General features: G+C 62.9%; 2 protein-coding genes across 4 annotated transcripts; one reads left to right on the top strand and one right to left on the bottom strand.

Moving 5' to 3' along the window:
* Positions 1–78: 78 nt before the first annotated feature.
* On the bottom strand, positions 79–4,853 carry CCDC65 (coiled-coil domain containing 65). 3 transcript variants are annotated; one of them, XM_043532636.1, is made up of 9 exons: positions 4,673–4,853; positions 4,218–4,351; positions 3,348–3,515; positions 2,929–3,098; positions 2,510–2,648; positions 1,937–2,134; positions 1,598–1,816; positions 1,097–1,249; positions 79–818 (listed from the first exon to the last, which is right to left on the bottom strand). In XM_043532636.1, exons 2-9 carry the CDS (start codon positions 4,344–4,346, stop codon positions 519–521), a joined length of 1,476 nt encoding a protein of 491 aa, XP_043388571.1. In that variant the 5' UTR covers positions 4,347–4,351; positions 4,673–4,853; the 3' UTR covers positions 79–518. The 3 variants fall into 3 exon arrangements, with proteins under 3 accessions (XP_043388571.1, XP_043388570.1, XP_037739952.1); XM_043532635.1 differs by having other exon boundaries at positions 4,218–4,348; positions 4,673–4,799; XM_037884024.2 differs by having other exon boundaries at positions 4,218–4,356; positions 4,673–4,798.
* Positions 4,854–12,223: 7,370 nt separating this feature from the next.
* Positions 12,224–16,843, top strand: RND1 (Rho family GTPase 1). The gene is made up of 5 exons (XM_037884025.2): positions 12,224–12,453; positions 12,885–12,972; positions 14,497–14,606; positions 15,615–15,749; positions 16,003–16,843. Exons 1-5 carry the CDS (start codon positions 12,334–12,336, stop codon positions 16,246–16,248), a joined length of 699 nt encoding a protein of 232 aa, XP_037739953.1. The 5' UTR covers positions 12,224–12,333; the 3' UTR covers positions 16,249–16,843.
* Positions 16,844–16,874: the final 31 nt, after the last annotated feature.

The raw sequence follows: 16,874 nt of genomic DNA, 5'->3' as shown, positions 1-16,874 counted from the left end.
AGGGTGTGGGGGAAGCCCTTTGGTCCCCTCCTGAAGGGGGGCTGGAGCAGCAGGACCAGCTTGAACCCTGCAGGGCAAGGCTGGGCCCAAGCCAGCTCCCAGGACTTAGACAGGGCAGGAGAGTGAAGGCATCCTGCACACAGTGGCCACCTGCCTGCCCTTTCCCAGGATCAGGCAATCCCAGGGCTGTGCTTCCCTGGGGCAGGGCCTGGCCTGGAGGCTGCAGAGCTGCACCAGGGTTACCAGCCTGCCTTGGCAACGCTGGGGTAGAGCCACGTGCCTGGATGGCCCTCGGCTCCCCTACACTTCCCTGTCAGGCGTCACCACTGCGATCAGTTCAACCCTTTAATGGCAGCTTCCTATGGGCATGGAGTTTCCCCAGCAAGTGGGACAGCACCGCTGGGGAAGCGCTCGCTGCTCCTCACGGCCGACTCTCCCAGCTGCACGCACCAGGCACGAGCTGCCACAGCTCGCAGAGCGCAGTTCCCAGCGTGGCCTGGGCTGGGCAGGTGGGCGGCTCACAGGATGTGTGGCACCTCGTGGGCAGCCTCGATGACGTTGTGAAGGGGCCGTTTGCAGTGGGCTTTGCCAGCGGGCCCAGGCGCATGGGGCTTGTGGTTGAGGATGAGCAGTGGGTTGAGCTGGCTGAGCACCTCGTCGCTCACCGAGATCCCGTCCAGGTACTGCTTGAGGAGCAGGCGCAGCTTCTGGTTCTCCTGGCGCAGCACTGCCTTCTCCCGCTCCAGAGACAGCTGCTCCAGCTTCACCTTGTTGTACCTTTGCCAGAAGTGCTCCAGGCCCAGGTAGTCCTGCATCAGCTGCAGTTGGAAAGGGCAGAGGGGAGTTGGGGGGGGGGGGCAGCGCTGGTTTGGGGGAAGCTCCCACAATGCACCCCATCTAGTTCTGCTTGTCCCCTCAATTAAAGAGTGCACGGTTCTCAGCAACCTTCTCCCCAGCCACCTGGTATGGCACACGCTCTCCACCAACTATGCCAGCCTGCCCTTGGCGCCCCCAGCATCTGGGCCCCCGCCCTCCTTTCAGCACCCTGATGGGGAGGGAGGGCTCCAGGACCAGGCCAAATACTTTCACCCCTTACCCGGGCCAGCTGCTCCCCAGGCTTCTCCAGGGAGACATGCTCCACCTCCTCCTGCTCCTCCCTGCTCAGCGAGGAGGCGTAGAATGGCAGCACCTTCTCCTCCTCGGTCTCCAGCTTCCGACACATCTCAGCCAGCCTCAGGGTGAGCTCTGCCTGTGGGGCAAGCGGGGCCTTAGCGGGCCGGTTGGGGACAGCTCGGCGAGCAGTGGAGAACAGCTGCGTGCTCTGGACACCAGGAAGGGACGCTTTTCCTGAGGGATGCTGGACTGTGTTGACAACCCAAAGGGACGGCAGGAGAAGTGTTTCCCTGGGGCCAGGAAGGGACAATGGGTTTGGGGGAAGCCAGTCTCCCATGAGCCGGGCCGCAGGGCTGGGACTTGTCTGCTGTCTGTCCTGGACAGGGGCAGCTGTGAGCTGCATTTGGCCAGTGCTACTCCAGGTATGCATGGGAGGGTAGGACAGAGGCCTCTCCTGCAGGGTTAAGGGAACTCCGGCCTTTACCTTTTCTATGATGCCCCTTAGCTTCTTCAGGGCAGTGCTGCTCTCCAGGGTGAGCTTGGCCAGGTTGCTCCTGGCCTTGGCCCTGGTCCGGTTCATCTGGCTCTTGAGCTTGTGCAGCTGCTTGAGCACGACCTCCTTCTCCTCTCGCACGTGCCGGTTCTGCTCCTCGGCCTCCCGCATGTGTGCCGCGATCTTGCCCTTCAGGATGCCAATGGAGTCCTGGCAGGGAAATGGCACCCGGAGCAGTCAGTGAGGAGCTCAGCACACAGGGAATCCCATGACCCCCCAAGAAGGCCTGTTCCCTACAGGCAGGGCTTGGGGTGGGGCAGCCTCACTGACCTGAATTTTCAGCAGCTTCTTCATCTGCATCTCAATCTCCTTGGAGCTCTTCTCATCCTTCAGCTTGAGGGCCTCAAATGCAATCTTCCGGTCCTCTGTTGCCTCGGTGTAGTTCTTCAGCGCTTGCTGGAACCGCTTCCACAGCTCCTCCACTGTGCCCTCCAGCTGCACACGCAGATAGTGCTTCTCCTCTAGGTTCTGCGGGGAGATGTATGTTAGCTCCTCAGCCACCCTGAGCCACCAGCCTCCCCTCCCCTGACTCCCCAGGCCAGGCATGCCTGCAGAGCGCACCCCAAGGGGAGGAACCCAAACCTCAGGAGGGGAGCTCCCCGCCTCTGGTCCCACTGGGACTGGGCAGCAGCCCCTAAGCTGGCAGTGGGAAGGACCTTGTGGTAGAGATGGACTCTTGCCCATATCCTGTGCCTTAGCAAGCCCTGCACACATAAGAGTGTGAAGAGGAGGGGCTCCTCACCAGAGTCAGCCACGAGCTGCTGGCTGAAGAACCAGAGGAAGGCTGGTGTCACCAAGCCCCTCCCCTGCCCCAGGCTGGCATGGAGCAGCCTCAGCCCAGACCTTGTTCTTGACGTCGTCCCTGGTGCTCTGGAAGTCCAGCTTGGCCTCGTACTCGCTCTCACTGAAGTTCTGCTCCAGGGCCAGCAGCACGTCCCGCAGGTAGCGGCTCTCCTTGTCATGGTGCTCGATGATCATCCTCCTGGGGAAGCCGCAGGTGAGCCGCCAGGGCTAAGCCAGCATGGCACGCGGAGGGGAAGGGAGAGCAGCTGATGGTCCTTGGAGCTGATGGCTACGCAGAGAGCTTTGGGGAGCTGCTCCACAGTGGGGCTGCAGCTGGGGCTCAGCACAAGAGCCTCGTGGCCAGGGATGAGGGCTCATGGCTCTGGGGCGCCATCAAGCTGCCTCCCCATCCCTGTGTTTATCACTTGCCTGCCTGTGTCCTCCCCCAAAGCAGGCAATCCTTCCCCCTGCCCCGGTACCTTTCTGTCTCAAACTCCTTCTTCAGGGCCTCCAGCTCAGTGTTGTAATCCTCATCCAGGTACCCGAGGCGGCACCGCTGGAGCTGCAGCAACTGGTCGATGTTGTGCAGGTGGCTGCACAGGGCATGAGTGTACTGCGCCTCTGCCTCGGACAGGTCCCTGGCCAGCGACTGTAGGGACGACAGAGAACGCTTGGGCACTGCAGCGCCAGCCCCAGAGCCTCCGAGTGCAGCTACCCCAGCGAGCTCAGCGGCAGCAAGGGCTGCAGGGTGCATGGAACCCTGGTTTGAGGGTGTTCGCTCTCCTGCAGCACTTCCTCCCCTTGGGGGGCATTGCTAGCCACTCTTCCAGCCCTGTTCATGGGCCCACAGAGCTACGCCCCCCTCCCAGCTCATCCAGCCGGGACCCCCGCTGCTTACTCGGATGACGCTGTCCTTGCAGTCCACCACCCGCTCAAAGGTCTGGCTCAGGATCTCGATGTCCTTGCGCAGTTCTCTGGCCTTGACTTCCCGCAGCACTGTGCGCCATTGCAGGTTGATTTTATTCATGTTGAGGGTGCTGTTATGCTCCTCCTTCGCCAGCTTGTCCTGCGGGGTGGGTCACAAGGTTACAGGGGCTGGTTGGGAGCACATGCCAACCACCTACAGCGTGCTTCTCTAACTTTTCTACTGGTCACCCCTTTCACAGAGCAGTCCTCTGCGTGTAACTCCCCCTTATAAATTAAAAACACTTTTTTATAGATTTAACACCAATATAAATGCTGGTGGCAAAGCAAGATTTGGGGTAGAGGCTGACAGCTCACGACCCCCCATGTAATAATCTCGTGACCCCCTGAGGGGTCCTGACCTCCAGTTTGAGAACCCCTGACCTACAGGTATCTAACTAGCTCAAGCGGAACCTGCAGGCCAAAGCGCTGTGCAAGCTCCAGAGACTTCGCCATCTCCCAGCAGCGTGCGCCAGAAGGACTGACGGGGACACCCATCACGTACCACGCTGGTTCCGCGTTACGAGGGGAAAGCCCAGCTCACGCGGGAGAACGAGGCACCGGAACGACAGCTCCCTTGAGCACTGGGGGCGGGGGGGAGTGTTTCAGAAGCAAAATTGTAGGATTTTGATTTTGGCCCCAAAGTCAACATTTTCTGTCAAATGCCTCCCCCCCCCCCCCCGGCCACTATCCTGCCCAGCTCCAGGTTCCAGCTCGGCGCCCAGGGGCAATTGGCAGCTGGCACGAAGCTGGGATGAGCGGCCGGGCCCTGGAGCGGGGCGCCCCGCCTGCCCCCGGGCCTCGCCTTCAGGAACTGGGTGAGCATGTCCTCCTTCTTCTTGCTCAGCTCCTCCTCCGCCAGCATCTTCTGCTGCATCAGCAGCAAGCGCTCCTCCTCGCTCAGGGGGGCCGCCTTGCGCCCCTTCTTCGGCATGGCTGCTGGGCTGGGGGGGAGCCCGGTGAGATGCTGCCAAGGGGGTGCCCCCCACCCAGCACAGGACCCTCCCTCCCCCTGCAGACGGCCCCCTCCCCCCTTGGTGCCCCCCACGGCCCCCTGCCCCCAGGGGCCCCCTCCCCGCATGGCCCCCTCCCCCCTTGGTGCCCCCCACGGCCCCCTCCTCCCTTGGTGCCCCCCAGGGCCCCCCTCCCCCCACGGCCCCCTCCTCCCTCGGTGCCCCCCAGGGCCCCCCTCCCCCCTCGGTGCCCCCCAGGGCCCCCCCCCCACAACCCCCTGCCCCCAGGGGCCCCTCCCCGCGGTACCTCTTGCTCCTCCCACCCTGCAGCAAGTCGAGTCCCCCGTCTCCTAGCAACAGCCGCTTCCGTTGGAGGGGGCGGCCCCTGAGGCACCGGCGCTGACGAGCGGCCGCTCTGGGGAAGAGGGAGGCCCCGGGCGGGAGACAGCGACCCCTGCGCCTGGAGGTCCCGGCGGGCGCGGCGACTGCTGGGAGCGGGGGGAGGGGAGCGCAGGGGAAGGGGATTGCAGGGGAGGGGGTTGGTGGGGGGAGGGGATTGCAGGGGAGGGGTTAGTGGGGGAGGGGGTTGGGGGAGGGGATAGTTGGGGAAGGGTTAGTGGGGGAGGGGGTTGGGGAAGGGGATAGTGGGGGAAGGGTTAGTGGGGGGTGGCGGGTGGGGAAGGGGATTGCGGGGGAGGGGTTAGTGGGGGAGGGGGTTGGGGAAGGGAATAGTGGGGGAGGGGGTTGGGGAAGGGGATAGTGGGGGAAGGGTTAGTGGGGGGTGGCGGGTGGGGAAGGGGATTGCGGGGGAGGGGTTAGTGGGGGAGGGGGTTGGGGAAGGGGATAGTGGGGGGAGGGGGTTGGGGGAGGGGATAGTGGGGGGAGGGGTTGGGGAAGGGGATAGTGGGGGGAGGGGGTTGGGGAAGGGGATTGCAGGGGAGGGGTTAGTGGGGGAGGGGGTTGGGGGAGGGAGTTGGGGGAGGGGATAGTGGGGGGAGGGGATAGTGGGGGAGGGGGTTGGGGAAGGGGATAGTGGGGGAAGGGTTAGTGGGGGGTGGCGGGTGGGGAAGGGGATTGCGGGGGAGGGGTTAGTGGGGGAGGGGGTTGGGGAAGGGGATTGCAGGGGAGGGGTTAGTGGGGGAGGGGGTTGGGGAAGGGAATAGTGGGGGAAGGGTTAGTGGGGGGTGGCGGGTGGGGAAGGGGATTGCGGGGGAGGGGTTAGTGGGGGAGGGGGTTGGGGAAGGGGATTGCAGGGGAGGGGTTAGTGAAGGGTGGCGGGTGGGGAAGGGGATTTCAGGGGAGAGGGAGAGGGAGGACAGGAGAGGGAGGAGGAAACACTTCCCTGACCCCTTGCACATGCCCCCTGACCCCCCTGGCTCCAGGCCCCTTTCTCACCTGTGGGCGTCCCTGCACTTGCAACCCCGCCCTCCCCCTGGACACACACTGTCCTGTCCAGCCCCCCTGGACATCCCTCCCCCACCTGCCACTCCCCTCGCATGCTGCCAGCCTCTTCCTCTTCTTGGGTGGAGCCTGTTCCCATGGTGGCCCTGGGAGCCCTGGTACCCAGCTCTGGGGCGTCAGCACCAGCTGCTGCTGGAACCAGCCCAGTGCCAAGCCTTGCAGAGCACAGCTCCACATCCCGGGCACTGCCAGCTCCACCATGGGCACAGAGGGCTCCCGGCCAGGGCAGACGCCAGCAGGGGCCAAGGATCCAAAAATATCAGTAGTGTCCAGTTCCAGAGCTCCCTGGTGGGAAGGAGCCTGGGCTAGCAAGTCAGAGCAGGGAGCCAGGACTCCTGGGTTCTCTTTCCCATGCTTTGGTAGGGGAATGCTGTCCGGTGGTTAGAGCAGAGGATTCTGTACCCTGCTCTGGGAAGGGAGCTGTGTCTAGTGGTTAGAAGAGGGGCAGGAACCAGGACTCCTGGGTTCTACTCAAGGCTCGGCCATTGGCTCACGCTGTAACCTTGGGGGAGGCATATCTCCTCTCTCAAGGGGGATCAGCGTCTCTCGCGCCCTACAGAGATGTCTGTAAGGGCCCCCCAGCTAGGGTGACCAGACAGCAAATGTGAAAAGTCAGGATGGGGGTGGGGGGTAATAGGAGCCTATATAAGAAAAAGACCCCAAAGTCAGGACTGTCCCTATAAAATCGGGAGATCCGGTCACCCTACCCCCGGCCATGCGCCTCTCCACCCCACAGCCCTGTCCCAATCAAGTGGCTGCTTTGGCATTGCAGGTGCTTGACAAAGGACAGCCAGCAGAAAGCACAGTGCCCATGCAGAATGGGGCGGGGGGGGGGGTGTCTCATAGTGTGTGTGGGGCGGGGGGGGGAGATTCAGGGGCCCAGGCTGTCCTGCAGCTGAGAGCCATGAAGCCCAGAGAGGGAGGCAGGTGGGTTTGAGGCCGGGGCTCGGCTGTGTCCGTTATTAACAATACTGGTGGCTGTCGCTGGCTGGCCCTGCAAAGCACTAGGAACCCACTCAGCCCCCTTCTGCGCTGAGCCCCCGGCAGGCAGGGCTGGAGCTGGCAAACCAGGTGTCAGGCATTCCCCTGCCAGGCAGCGAGCAGCCTTGGGTTCAGACGGGCTGGCTCACGGGGGTGGGGAATGGGGCACAGGGTCACTCCTGACCCCAGCCCCAGGTCAGGAGTGACCCAAAGTCGTCCCTGCCCGGGGTGCGGAATGGGTTTGGGGGGTCTTAGGTGAGTTCCCACTTCGCAGGCACCCACGTCACAGTCAGACCCTTCATGGTTAGTCACCTTGTCCACTGCCCCGGTGTAAAGATCAAGCTGGGGAGACCAGTACGCTGGGGCGTGAGGCAGCTCTGCTCTTGGCCCCCCACCCCATCCATCCCCGCCCCCCACCAGGCTGGCTTGGTTCCTTGGTACGGGGACACCTTGCCCCGTGGGTGGGGTAACCATGTAAATGCACCTGTGCGGGGGAGCGGGGGAACTGGGGTTATTCTTTCACTATTGTTTTAATATGGGGTGGGTTTTTTGCAGCACTGTTGTCATGGTAACTGGCATGGGTTTAATTATATGAAGAGAGGCCAAATCCTCTCCCTCCCTGCTTCGTTTTATGCCCTCGCCTCACCTGCCCCCCTTCCCCTGTTTGGGGCAGGTCCAATCCAGTCCGTAACAGAGTCTGGGCCGGGAAGGGAAGAACCAAGAGCCGACCTGTCGCTGAGGTGAGGGGTACTTGGATCCCACGTCGGGGTCTAGGGCAGGATCCCGTCTCCCCATGGCTCCCAGCCAGCTCGCCTCCCAGAGCACAGGGGCCCGGAGCCTGAGCTGCCCCCTCCCCTCCATGGCTGTGCATGGCAAGGGCTCGCTCTCCAGCATATCCGCATTTCCTCCTGCTGGGAAAAGCACCCGCAGGAAGCAGGAGTCCTGGAATTTCTTAGCCATTCTGTGCAATCTCTGGACTTCCCCCAGCCCCAGCCCCACCCCCAGCTGCATGGCTCACTCGTGCCTCCCCCTCCTTTTTCCACCTTAGGCGCTTGCCATCGGTCCCAGCCACGGAGCGGGCCTCATGGGGGGAGGGGGCATTTGAGGACCAAATGGCCAGGAGTGGCACAGGGCACCGATCCCTCCAGGGTCTGGCTTAGCCCAGGGCACCAGCGCCTCCTGCTGGGAGAGGCCGGGCCTGCAGCAGCTGCTGGGCTCCTGCTCACCTGCTGGACATGGGGGACTTTGGGGTCTTCACAGGGGCCTCATCAGCCCCCACCTCTTTCCTGCTGACCTATGTTACTGAGCAGACAGGCAGCGGGGGCAAGACAGCAAACCAGGGGGTCCTGTCCCATGGCTGAGGAGCAGCCCTAAAATAACCACCCCCCTCCTGGCTACTCCAGTCCCAGTCTCGTCCAGCAGGAGGCGCTGTACGGTTACGGACATGATAGCACAGGGCACTGGGTGCTAGGACAAGCCAGACCCTGATGTGTTCCAGGACGGCAGTTCCAGTGTCTAGACCAGGATCGTTATGGCCTGGAAGAGACCCCCTGGAAACAGGTTCAGATCTGTTCTTCTGGAGGCTACAGAACAAAAGCTGCCACCCTGCCAGCCCCTGCAAGAGCCACTCCCCGGCGCCTGCCCCCAAGCTGCCAGCTGGGGATTCATTGCCAAGGGATTTGCCTGGGTGAGTAGCAGCAGCGCTGTTTACCGCCCAGGCTGGAGAGTACCTGGCAGGCCCCAGGTATCTCGCTGTCCCCGCTTGTGCTAGGGGAAAGTCCCAGGTCCCCTTCCCAGCAGCCAGGCTCAATCACATGGAATCCGGGATTGGAAAGTGCTTCCTCTTAGTCTGCCACAAAATAGCACGGAAGCCAAGAGCAGGAGCCAGCTTACGTCCTGCTGCCTCCTAAAGGGCCTAGAGACGCTTCCTGTTTCCATCCACGGAGCTGACTCCCTGGCTTCCCTCTAGCTGCATCAGCCCCATGTGCCTGCCCTGCCTGCCTGCCCCAGTCAGCCTTTCTGAGTTGTTCGTAAGTGCTTACCCAGCGCTGTTCAGCCACCAGCCCAATGGGGAAACTGAGGCACAGAGCTGGCTGCAAAGTGACTGACCTGTGATCACACAGCCAGCCAGTCCTGACTGCCAGTCCTCCACTCTAACCACTAGACAGCACTCTCCTCCCACTGCTAGGGCTAGAACCCAGGAGTCCTGGTGCCTGCTTTACTCTCATGTCCCCTACCAGAGCTGGGAACAGAACCCAGAAATCCTGACTCCCAGCACCCCCGCCAACTGCTAGACACCGCTCTCCTCCCAGAGCTGGAAGTAGAACCCAGGAGACCAGGCTCACAGATCTCCACCCCGCCCCTGGACTCATTTCATGGTGACGTGCGTGGTGTGTGTGTTTGTGGCGGGGGTAGTTTTCCTTTCAGACAGTGAACAAATTGGCGATTAATCCTGAGAAGCGGGGGCGTGGGGTTGTTATCAGACCAGTGTCCGCTCTGACCTCCGCTGGGCAGGAAGGGCAGAGCGCTGAGTAATGGAGAGTTTGGAGCAGCGCCCGCGGGAAAGCCCAGATCCTTCCTCCAAGCTGCCCTGGACAGCCAGGCCTCCCTGCTGCATGGAGACTGCTGAGGCTGGCACAGAGTCCGCGTGGCTGGCTCCAGCATCTCGTGGACACCCAACAATGTGCAGAGCCACGTGCGCAGCCCGAGGAGCCGGGGTTTGGCTAGTCCGTGCCGCCACCCTGATTGCTCTGAGAGGCTTTCCCTGTTTGCCCACCAGTCCCCAGATGCTGCAAAGACAGAGGGGGTTCCCGCTCCCTGGTTCTTCCCCTGCCCCTCTCTGGGCTCAGTCAGGTACCCCACCCTGGAGCGAGTCTGCAGAGCTACCCCTGTCAGCTGCAGACTACCACAGGCAGGCTGGCGCTTAGCGTCATCTGGCGGGCTGAAGGGCTCCCAGGGAAATGCCACCGCACAGCACAGGAGTCCCGTCACCCAGGCACAGAGCTGGCTTTGCAGCTGTGCCCAGTGCAGGGTCCCCTCCATGATGGAGGGAAGCTGGGGGCGGGGGGCATGGCCAGGTTTGCAGGATGGAGAGCGAGCTGGGAGCTGCTGCGGCTGAGCAGGAGGTTGGGCCCAGGCAGCCTGTGCCCAGCTCACAGCTGGGGCTGTGTGGAGCCCCTTCCCAAAGGGGAGATCTGACAATGCCCCCCGCCCAGCCCCAGCAAGAGCCCTGGGTGCAGAGGACATTCCAGGGTGTCTCAGGAGTAGGGTGCATGTTGAGGGCAGGAGGGAGTTGGCTAGGTTTCTGCTGCCTGCAAGCTATTCCCTGGATAGGGGGCTGGGGCAGCCAGCCCCAGGATCAGGAGGCTGAGGCATGGCACAGGGGGTCCTAAGCAGTGGCCAAGGGGACCCAGGCTCTGAACAAAGGAGCATGCCCCTGGCTACCCCAGTGCCCAGACAGGAGGACCTGACGTTCACCCAGGGAGCTGTGTTGCAATTTCCATGTTAAGCTTTAGCCAGGTTGGGGCTGTCCAGCATTTCCTAACAACCTAGCCTGCTGGGCAGATGGCCCTCAATGCGGTGAGCTGAGCTGTGGGGTGGGGCTGGTGGGATTGTGGGGCACAGCCGGGACCCCCAGGAGACAGCAACAGAGCCTGCTGCTTTATCTGTCCTGGCGCTGCTAATCACAACACAAACCAACACAGTTACCCTGGTAGAACCTCCTAGTGCAGCCCAGTCTCAGAGGGTTGGGGGTGAACCGGGGTGGGGGGCCCTGCCGATGCTGCCAATTCAAGTCTGCCCCAAAACGTGACATTTTTAAAAAATATTTCACACGATTCAAAGACAAACATCCAGTAGAAACAGCTGGTTTGAAAGCAATAACCAGCCTGCGTCCCCCACCTCCCTGGCAAATATTGCGACACGAAGACCGAGGGACAATGGTGGCCTCTGCATATGGTTGTTTGTAGTTACGGCTGCCACGCCCCGCCCCTCCCGGGGTAGTTGGCTCTCAAGGGCAGGTGACGTGATTCTGAGCCAGGGCTGGGTCTTGCAAAACCGCCGGATGGCAGGGTTGGGCTGGAGACGGGAATGGGCTTTGTGGATGAGAGGCCAGGCAGAGTTCTCCCCACCCCTCTCCTGTCACTGCCCCATCTCTTCCTGCCCCCGACCAGCTCCCTCCCAAACTCCTCTGCACGTGATCCCACTCAGTGCTTCTGCTGTCTCAGCCCCCATCTATCCCTTACGTCCATGTGCCCCCCATTTCACATCTTTTCCCCCCAAGTTCTCATGTTCTCCCTCTCTGCTACCCTAGGCCTCTGCAGCCCCTCAGTCAACCTCCCGCTCCCCCTCAAGAGCCTGCATTGAGGTCACGAAAGGGCTACTATCAATTTTAGGAATCCAGTATTGTCAACGGACACATCTGTCTACTCAGGTTGGTGAGCCATCCGCAGATAGATCATCCAGACCCAGAGGGTTTCAGCTGGACACAAGAACGTCCGTACTGGGTCAGACCAATGGTCTATCTAGCTCGCTGTCCTGTCCTCTGACAGTGGCCGGTACCAGATGCTTCAGAAGGAATGAACAGAACAGGGCACTTATTGAGAGATCCATCCTGTCGTCCAGTCCCAGCGTGTGACAAACAGAGACGTAGGGACACCCCCAGCATGGGACTGCGTCCCTGACCATCCTGGCTAATAGCCATTGAATCTGAGTGACTTTGCCCCTGTCTCTTGCAGGACAGCGAAACGCAGTGGTTACAAAACACTGTTCGGCTGATGCCAGAATCTGGTGAGGTGCTGGGCGCTGAGCACCGTGGAATCAGCGCCTGGCGTTTGAGGGGCGTTGACCCCCCCCCCCCATGTGCTGAGTCACCTCCCCTTACTACAGGGTGACCAGACGGCACCTGTGGAAAATCAGGACGGGGGGGTGGGGGGTAATAGGCTTCTGTATAAGAAAAAGCCCCGAATACCGGGACATCTGGTCACCCTGCCTTACGGCCACCCAACGGGACCCGCAATCCGAGAATTTCCAGCCGGGAGGGCGGCCAGGCCAGCCGGGGGGGGGGGGGGGCGGGAGGGAGGGAATCTCCCTGATTTCACCGGAACTATTTTCCTGCATCACGATTTGGGGGGAGAAGTGGAAACCCTTGCGGGCCCGTTAATTGGCTGGCAATTAAGTCAGTTAACAGCCCTCCCCAACAGCTCAGCTGCGGCCCCAGGCTCTGCCCCGCGCGCCCCTGCCCGGCCCGTCCCCAGGCGGCTCGCACCCGGGAAGGTGAGGCAGGGTGGGGGTGTCCTTCTAAGGGGGGACCTCTGCCATTGGCTACCGGGCAAGAGCCCCGCCTGTCTGATTGGATGGGGGAGACCCGCCTCTGCCTGTGAGTGGCCGGGTAAATGCTATATAAAGGCAGCGCCGGTCCCACCTCCCCAGTCCCCACTGCTGCAAGGCTGCGTCGCTGGGAGCCAGGGGCCGGCGCTGAGCCCCCTGCGCTGGAGCGGAGCCGGGACGCCCGCCCCGCCGCTCGCCATGCGGGAGAGGAGGAGCCCCCAGCCGGCTGTGGCCAGGTGTAAGCTGGTCCTGGTGGGGGACGTGCAGTGCGGGAAAACGGCCATGCTGCAGGTGCTGGCGAAAGACTGCTACCCCGAGGTGAGGGCGCGGCCCCGGGGGTCCGCGCGGGGCCTCGGCCCGGGGCTGGTCGCTATAGGCGCTCCCCGCCCGCCGGCGAGCGATCCTGGCACGCCTCTGCCCAGCCTCCCTGAGCTGTGCTCGGGGCCCCTCCAGCGTCCCGGGCACCGGTTTCCTGGGGGTCCGCTGGGAGCCTGGCTGGGTCTTTCTGGCCCCTGTGGGCATGGGGCAATTGGCGGCCGCTCCTCCGCAGGAGAGGCCGGTGCGGGGGCGGCGGGGGGGTGTTAATATGGCTCCCCCCTCCCCGCACTGCACAGCGTAGCCTGCCAGGCTCCGGCTGGCCGCTGGGCTAGTGCGAAGGGTGGCTCTCTGGGTGCCCGGGCAGCGCCCCCCATTGCCGGGCTGGGGGCTCTGGGGGCCCGGCGGTGACGGGGGCCCGCTCTCCATCGCAGACCTACGTGCCCACGGTGTTCGAGAACTACACGGCCTGCCTGGAGACGGAGGAGCAGCGCGTGGAGCTGAGCCTCTGGGACACCTCGGGTAAGGAGCCCCCCAGCTGGGCTGGGGCTGGCGGCTCCCTGCAGATCCAGCCCTGGCCCCCAAGCCTGGGATTTGTTGGGTTCTGTGGGGGGGGGGTTCCTGGTGCAGGGTGTGGGGAGCGCCCACTGCAGGGGAGCGTGTGAGGAATTGAACAGGGAGCTCTTGGGGGAGGGGGTCGGTTTAAGGCATGCAACCCCCTGTGGGTTGCTTTAATTCTTTCAGTATGGGGGGGGGTCCCTACCATTGCAGGGGTGGGTTTGGCTTTGCCTTGTGCAACCCCCCCCCCCCCCCCGGAAATCCTGCCTAAAGCCAGCTGCAGCAGCTCACTCAGCCCCCTGTCGACCTCCCCCCACAGTGGGGATGGGCTTTCCCTGGCATCTCAGCACTGGGGGCTTGTCTGGTGGAGGGGGGGGCGGGGGATCATGTGCCAGCTCGGACTGACCCCCACCAAAGACAGAATCCAAATACGGTTGGAGAAACAGCAGTAGGTCTAAACTGCTGTCCCCCAGACTGCTCCCATCCGCCCGGGTCCCACGCAGACCCCTGCCCAGTGTCCCCAGGGGCCCTGTAGCCCAGCTCCCCAAGCCCCTGGTGACCCCAGGCAGAGGCAAACCGCAGCCCACGGGGGGTCCTGGCTCTGAGGACAGGGTGTGCTCCTCCCCTCAGTGAATCGCTGCAGCTTCCCTGTGGTTGGGGGGTGGGGGGCAGGGGTATTACTGGGGGAAATCCTAGGTCAGGAGGCTCCTGATTGTTCTCTGGAGGAAGGGGGGGGGGACAAATCCCCTAAATAAGGGGGACGGGGGCGGTGGGGGAGTTGGGGTGGGGGAGCCTTGGCTGACTCTGGAGGTTGGGAGGCCTCACAGGGGAGCCCCTGCAGCGGGGATGCAGCCCCCTCCCTTGCTGCTGCAGTATCTCCCCCCCCCCTTCAGGGGGGGTCCCGTCTTGCTTGGATCCCCCTTGTTGCTATGGCGATGTGCTGGCGCAGGGAGCGGGGCTGTTTGCTATTCTGAGCACAGAGCGTCTGGGCTGCAAAACCCTTGGATGCTGCTTCTGGGGGTGGGGGAGGGCACCCGGGCCTTCCCTCCCCTGTGCCCGTGGGGTGGGGGAAGCACCGGTGCCATCCTTCTCCCCAGGGGTACATGGCCCCCTCCCCACCAGCCTGCGTGCCGGCCCCCCGGCTCCCTGACACTGCTCAATCTGGGGGGGGCGGCTGGTTATATAAACAGCTCCTGGAGGCGTGGATCAGAGGAGCCTAGGACGCTGGGGTGGGGGAGAACTGGGGGCTGTGAGGGCCCTGGCTGCACAGCTGTATTCAGTGGGGAAGTCAGTCCCCCCCCAGCTTCATATGTGGGGGGTAGGGAGGTGTGAGCGGACCGGGCAGCGCCCCCTGCCTGGGAAGGTCCTGCTCCCCCCATGGGACAGGCCATGGGTGCTGGTGGATCCTTGATCACAGCAGCTTCCCCCCCCTCCTGGCTCAGGGCAGGGTGAGGGGGTGACATGGACTCACCTGTGACCCCCCCACAGGGTCCCCGTACTACGACAATGTGCGCCCCCTCTGCTACAGTGACTCGGATGCCGTCCTGCTCTGCTTCGATGTGGGCCGTCCCGAGACCATGGACAGCGCCCTGAAGAAGGTGAGGACCCCCTCCCCCATGACAGATCTGACCCCTGTGTAAAGCAGGGGGGAGCACGGGGGCCCTGGGGCAGCCAGCCCCCAGGCAGGGATGGGTGTTGTGCTCCCAGCCAGTGGTGAAGAGAGCTGGTTACAAGATGAGGCATGGGCCCCTCATTGGCTCCGGGCTGCACCACTGGGGTGGTCTGAGGGTCCTTCAGTGCAGGGCAGTTGGACACCATCCCTGGCCCCCTGGGGTTTCTGCACCCTGCTGGCCTCTGAGGCCCCAGACCCCCTGGGGTCTCTGATTGCAGGGGTAGGATATTTTATAATGGGAGGGCTGGGCCCCCACGACCTGCTCTACAGCTGTGGGGGTGGGGGGGGGACAGAGGTTAACCCTGAGGGGTGAGCCCTTGATTTCCTTCTCCAAGACTTTCTGCTTGGCTTAAACACTTGGGGGGAGCCTCTTCTGCCCCACTGGCCAAGAGCAGTGTGCCCATCCCTGCCCATGCTGCTCCCCTGGGCATCAGTGCCGCCTGTCCTCCTGCTCCTTCCACTTCTGGTTGTGCTGGGGCAGGGTGGGGGGGGATGACCCTGGGTTTTAAACCCAGGGTGGGGGGGGGGAATGGTTCTTTAAATCCCTTTGCCAATGTGGATCTGACCTTTTGTATAAAGGCTCAGACCTGGTGGCACTACCCAAAATGGACACCCTCCCCAGCCCAGTCATTCCTGGCTCCCCATCCTGTGCTCAGGCCTAATCCTGAGCAGGGAAGGGAGGTAGCTCTGACAGGGTGTTGGCTGCAGGGTCCAGCCATGGGGTGAGGATCCCAACTGGGCTGAGCTGTGCTGTCACCAGGCCAGGGTGGCACTGTGGGACCCACACCCTTCCAGTGTTGGGCACCCAGAGGGGCAGGGCAGCTGATAAGCCCTGTGGGCAGCAGCCGAGTCACCCCAGGGGACTTCCCTGCAGGCTCTAAGCCCAGTGATGTCGGCTCTAGGCGCCTGACTCACCCCGAGTTTCTCTACACAGTGGAAGACAGAAATCCTGGACTACTGCCCCAGCACCCGCGTGCTGCTGATTGGCTGCAAGACGGATCTGCGGACTGACCTGAGCACCCTGATGGAGCTGTCCCACCAGAAGCAGGTGCCCATCTCCTACGAGCAGGTGAGTGGGCTCAGCTAGTCCCATCCTGTCTCCCGGCCAGGGATTGGCACAACCACAGTGCAGCCTGGGGGTGTCCCAGGGTACTGTTCTGATCCATCCCCAGAGGGGCTGGCTTTTTGGTTCCAGCATGGCTGAGGCTCTGAACCAGTAACTCAGCTGAGCCCCAAATCCACCTGGGATGTGAGCCTAGCCAGCAGCTGCAGGCCTCGGTGCCCAGCTCCATCTGATGGCACTTTCCTTGGCTGGCTTACAGGGCTGTGCTGTGGCCAAGCAGTTGGGAGCAGAGAACTACCTGGAGTGCTCAGCCTTCACGTCGGAGAAGAGCGTGCACAGCATCTTCCGGACAGCATCCACCATCTGCCTGAGCAAGGCCAGCCCCCCGCCGCCCAAGAGCCCCGGGCGCAGCCTCTCCAAGAGACTCCTGCACCTGCCCAGCCGCTCCGAACTCATCTCTTCCACCTTCAAGAAGGAGAAGGCTAAAAGCTGCTCCATCATGTGAAGGGGCCAGGCCCCAGGGCAGGGACGGACAGACCAAACCCCCGACTCTTGCCTCTGGATGTTCTCGCGCCGATGCTGTGGAGTGGCTGCCTGAAGGCCCAGGCCAGATGGGAGGGGGGTGACACCTTGGCCCACAGAGGCCTTCAGTTCCCGACTGGCCTCAGCATCCCTGGGATCATCCCTTCACCATCCCAGCGCTTCGCACGCAGACTTGGCACATGTTCTCAGAGGAAGAGATGGAGGCAGGGTGACGAGAGGGCCCTCGGGCATCTCGCCGCAGAAGGACCTTGGCAAGCAGCTGCTCTCGACGACACCACCCTCCACCCCGGAGTCAGGAGGCCCCATCAGCAGGACCCATCCATTTAGTTGAATGCCCATGGGGTGTCTGGCTGCGACCCATCCCCTCCATCTGCTGCTTGTCTCCAGAGCTGGCTGCTTCCAACCTTGCCATTACCCGCCTCCCAGCGCGGGGGCAGCTCTGCCTTCGCCTATCTCGGTGGGAAGGAGGCAACTGGTTTATAGACTTTTGTCTTGGGGGGAGGGGGAGGTGCAACTGTTCAATGTTCAGTGTTATTAAAAAGCTTATTTATTATGGAGACTAGAATGGCTCAGCCGTGTGGCAGGGCC

This window comes from Chelonia mydas, chromosome 20 (assembly GCF_015237465.2).
Source record: "Chelonia mydas isolate rCheMyd1 chromosome 20, rCheMyd1.pri.v2, whole genome shotgun sequence".
In the NCBI taxonomy this organism is placed as follows: Eukaryota; Metazoa; Chordata; order Testudines; family Cheloniidae; genus Chelonia; species Chelonia mydas.
Note: the sequence above shows the minus strand (reverse complement) of the source record. Positions and strands in the feature narration are given on the sequence as shown.

Excerpts from the sequence above, each read along its gene's own strand:
- RND1 (XM_037884025.2), top strand. The coding sequence starts at position 12,334 with ATGCGGGAGAGGAGGAGCCCCCAGCCGGCTGTGGCCAGGTGTAAGCTG. Across the intron at positions 12,454-12,884 it reads CGAAAGACTGCTACCCCGAG|ACCTACGTGCCCACGGTGTT; the intron begins GTGAGGGCGCGG and ends TCTCCATCGCAG. Across the intron at positions 14,607-15,614 it reads TGGACAGCGCCCTGAAGAAG|TGGAAGACAGAAATCCTGGA; the intron begins GTGAGGACCCCC and ends TTCTCTACACAG.
- CCDC65 (XM_043532636.1), bottom strand. The coding sequence starts at position 4,346 with ATGCCGAAGAAGGGGCGCAAGGCGGCCCCCCTGAGCGAGGAGGAGCGC. Across the intron at positions 3,516-4,217 it reads TGCTCACCCAGTTCCTGAAG|GACAAGCTGGCGAAGGAGGA; the intron begins GCGAGGCCCGGG and ends CCCACCCCGCAG. Across the intron at positions 1,817-1,936 it reads AGAAGCTGCTGAAAATTCAG|GACTCCATTGGCATCCTGAA; the intron begins GTCAGTGAGGCT and ends TTTCCCTGCCAG.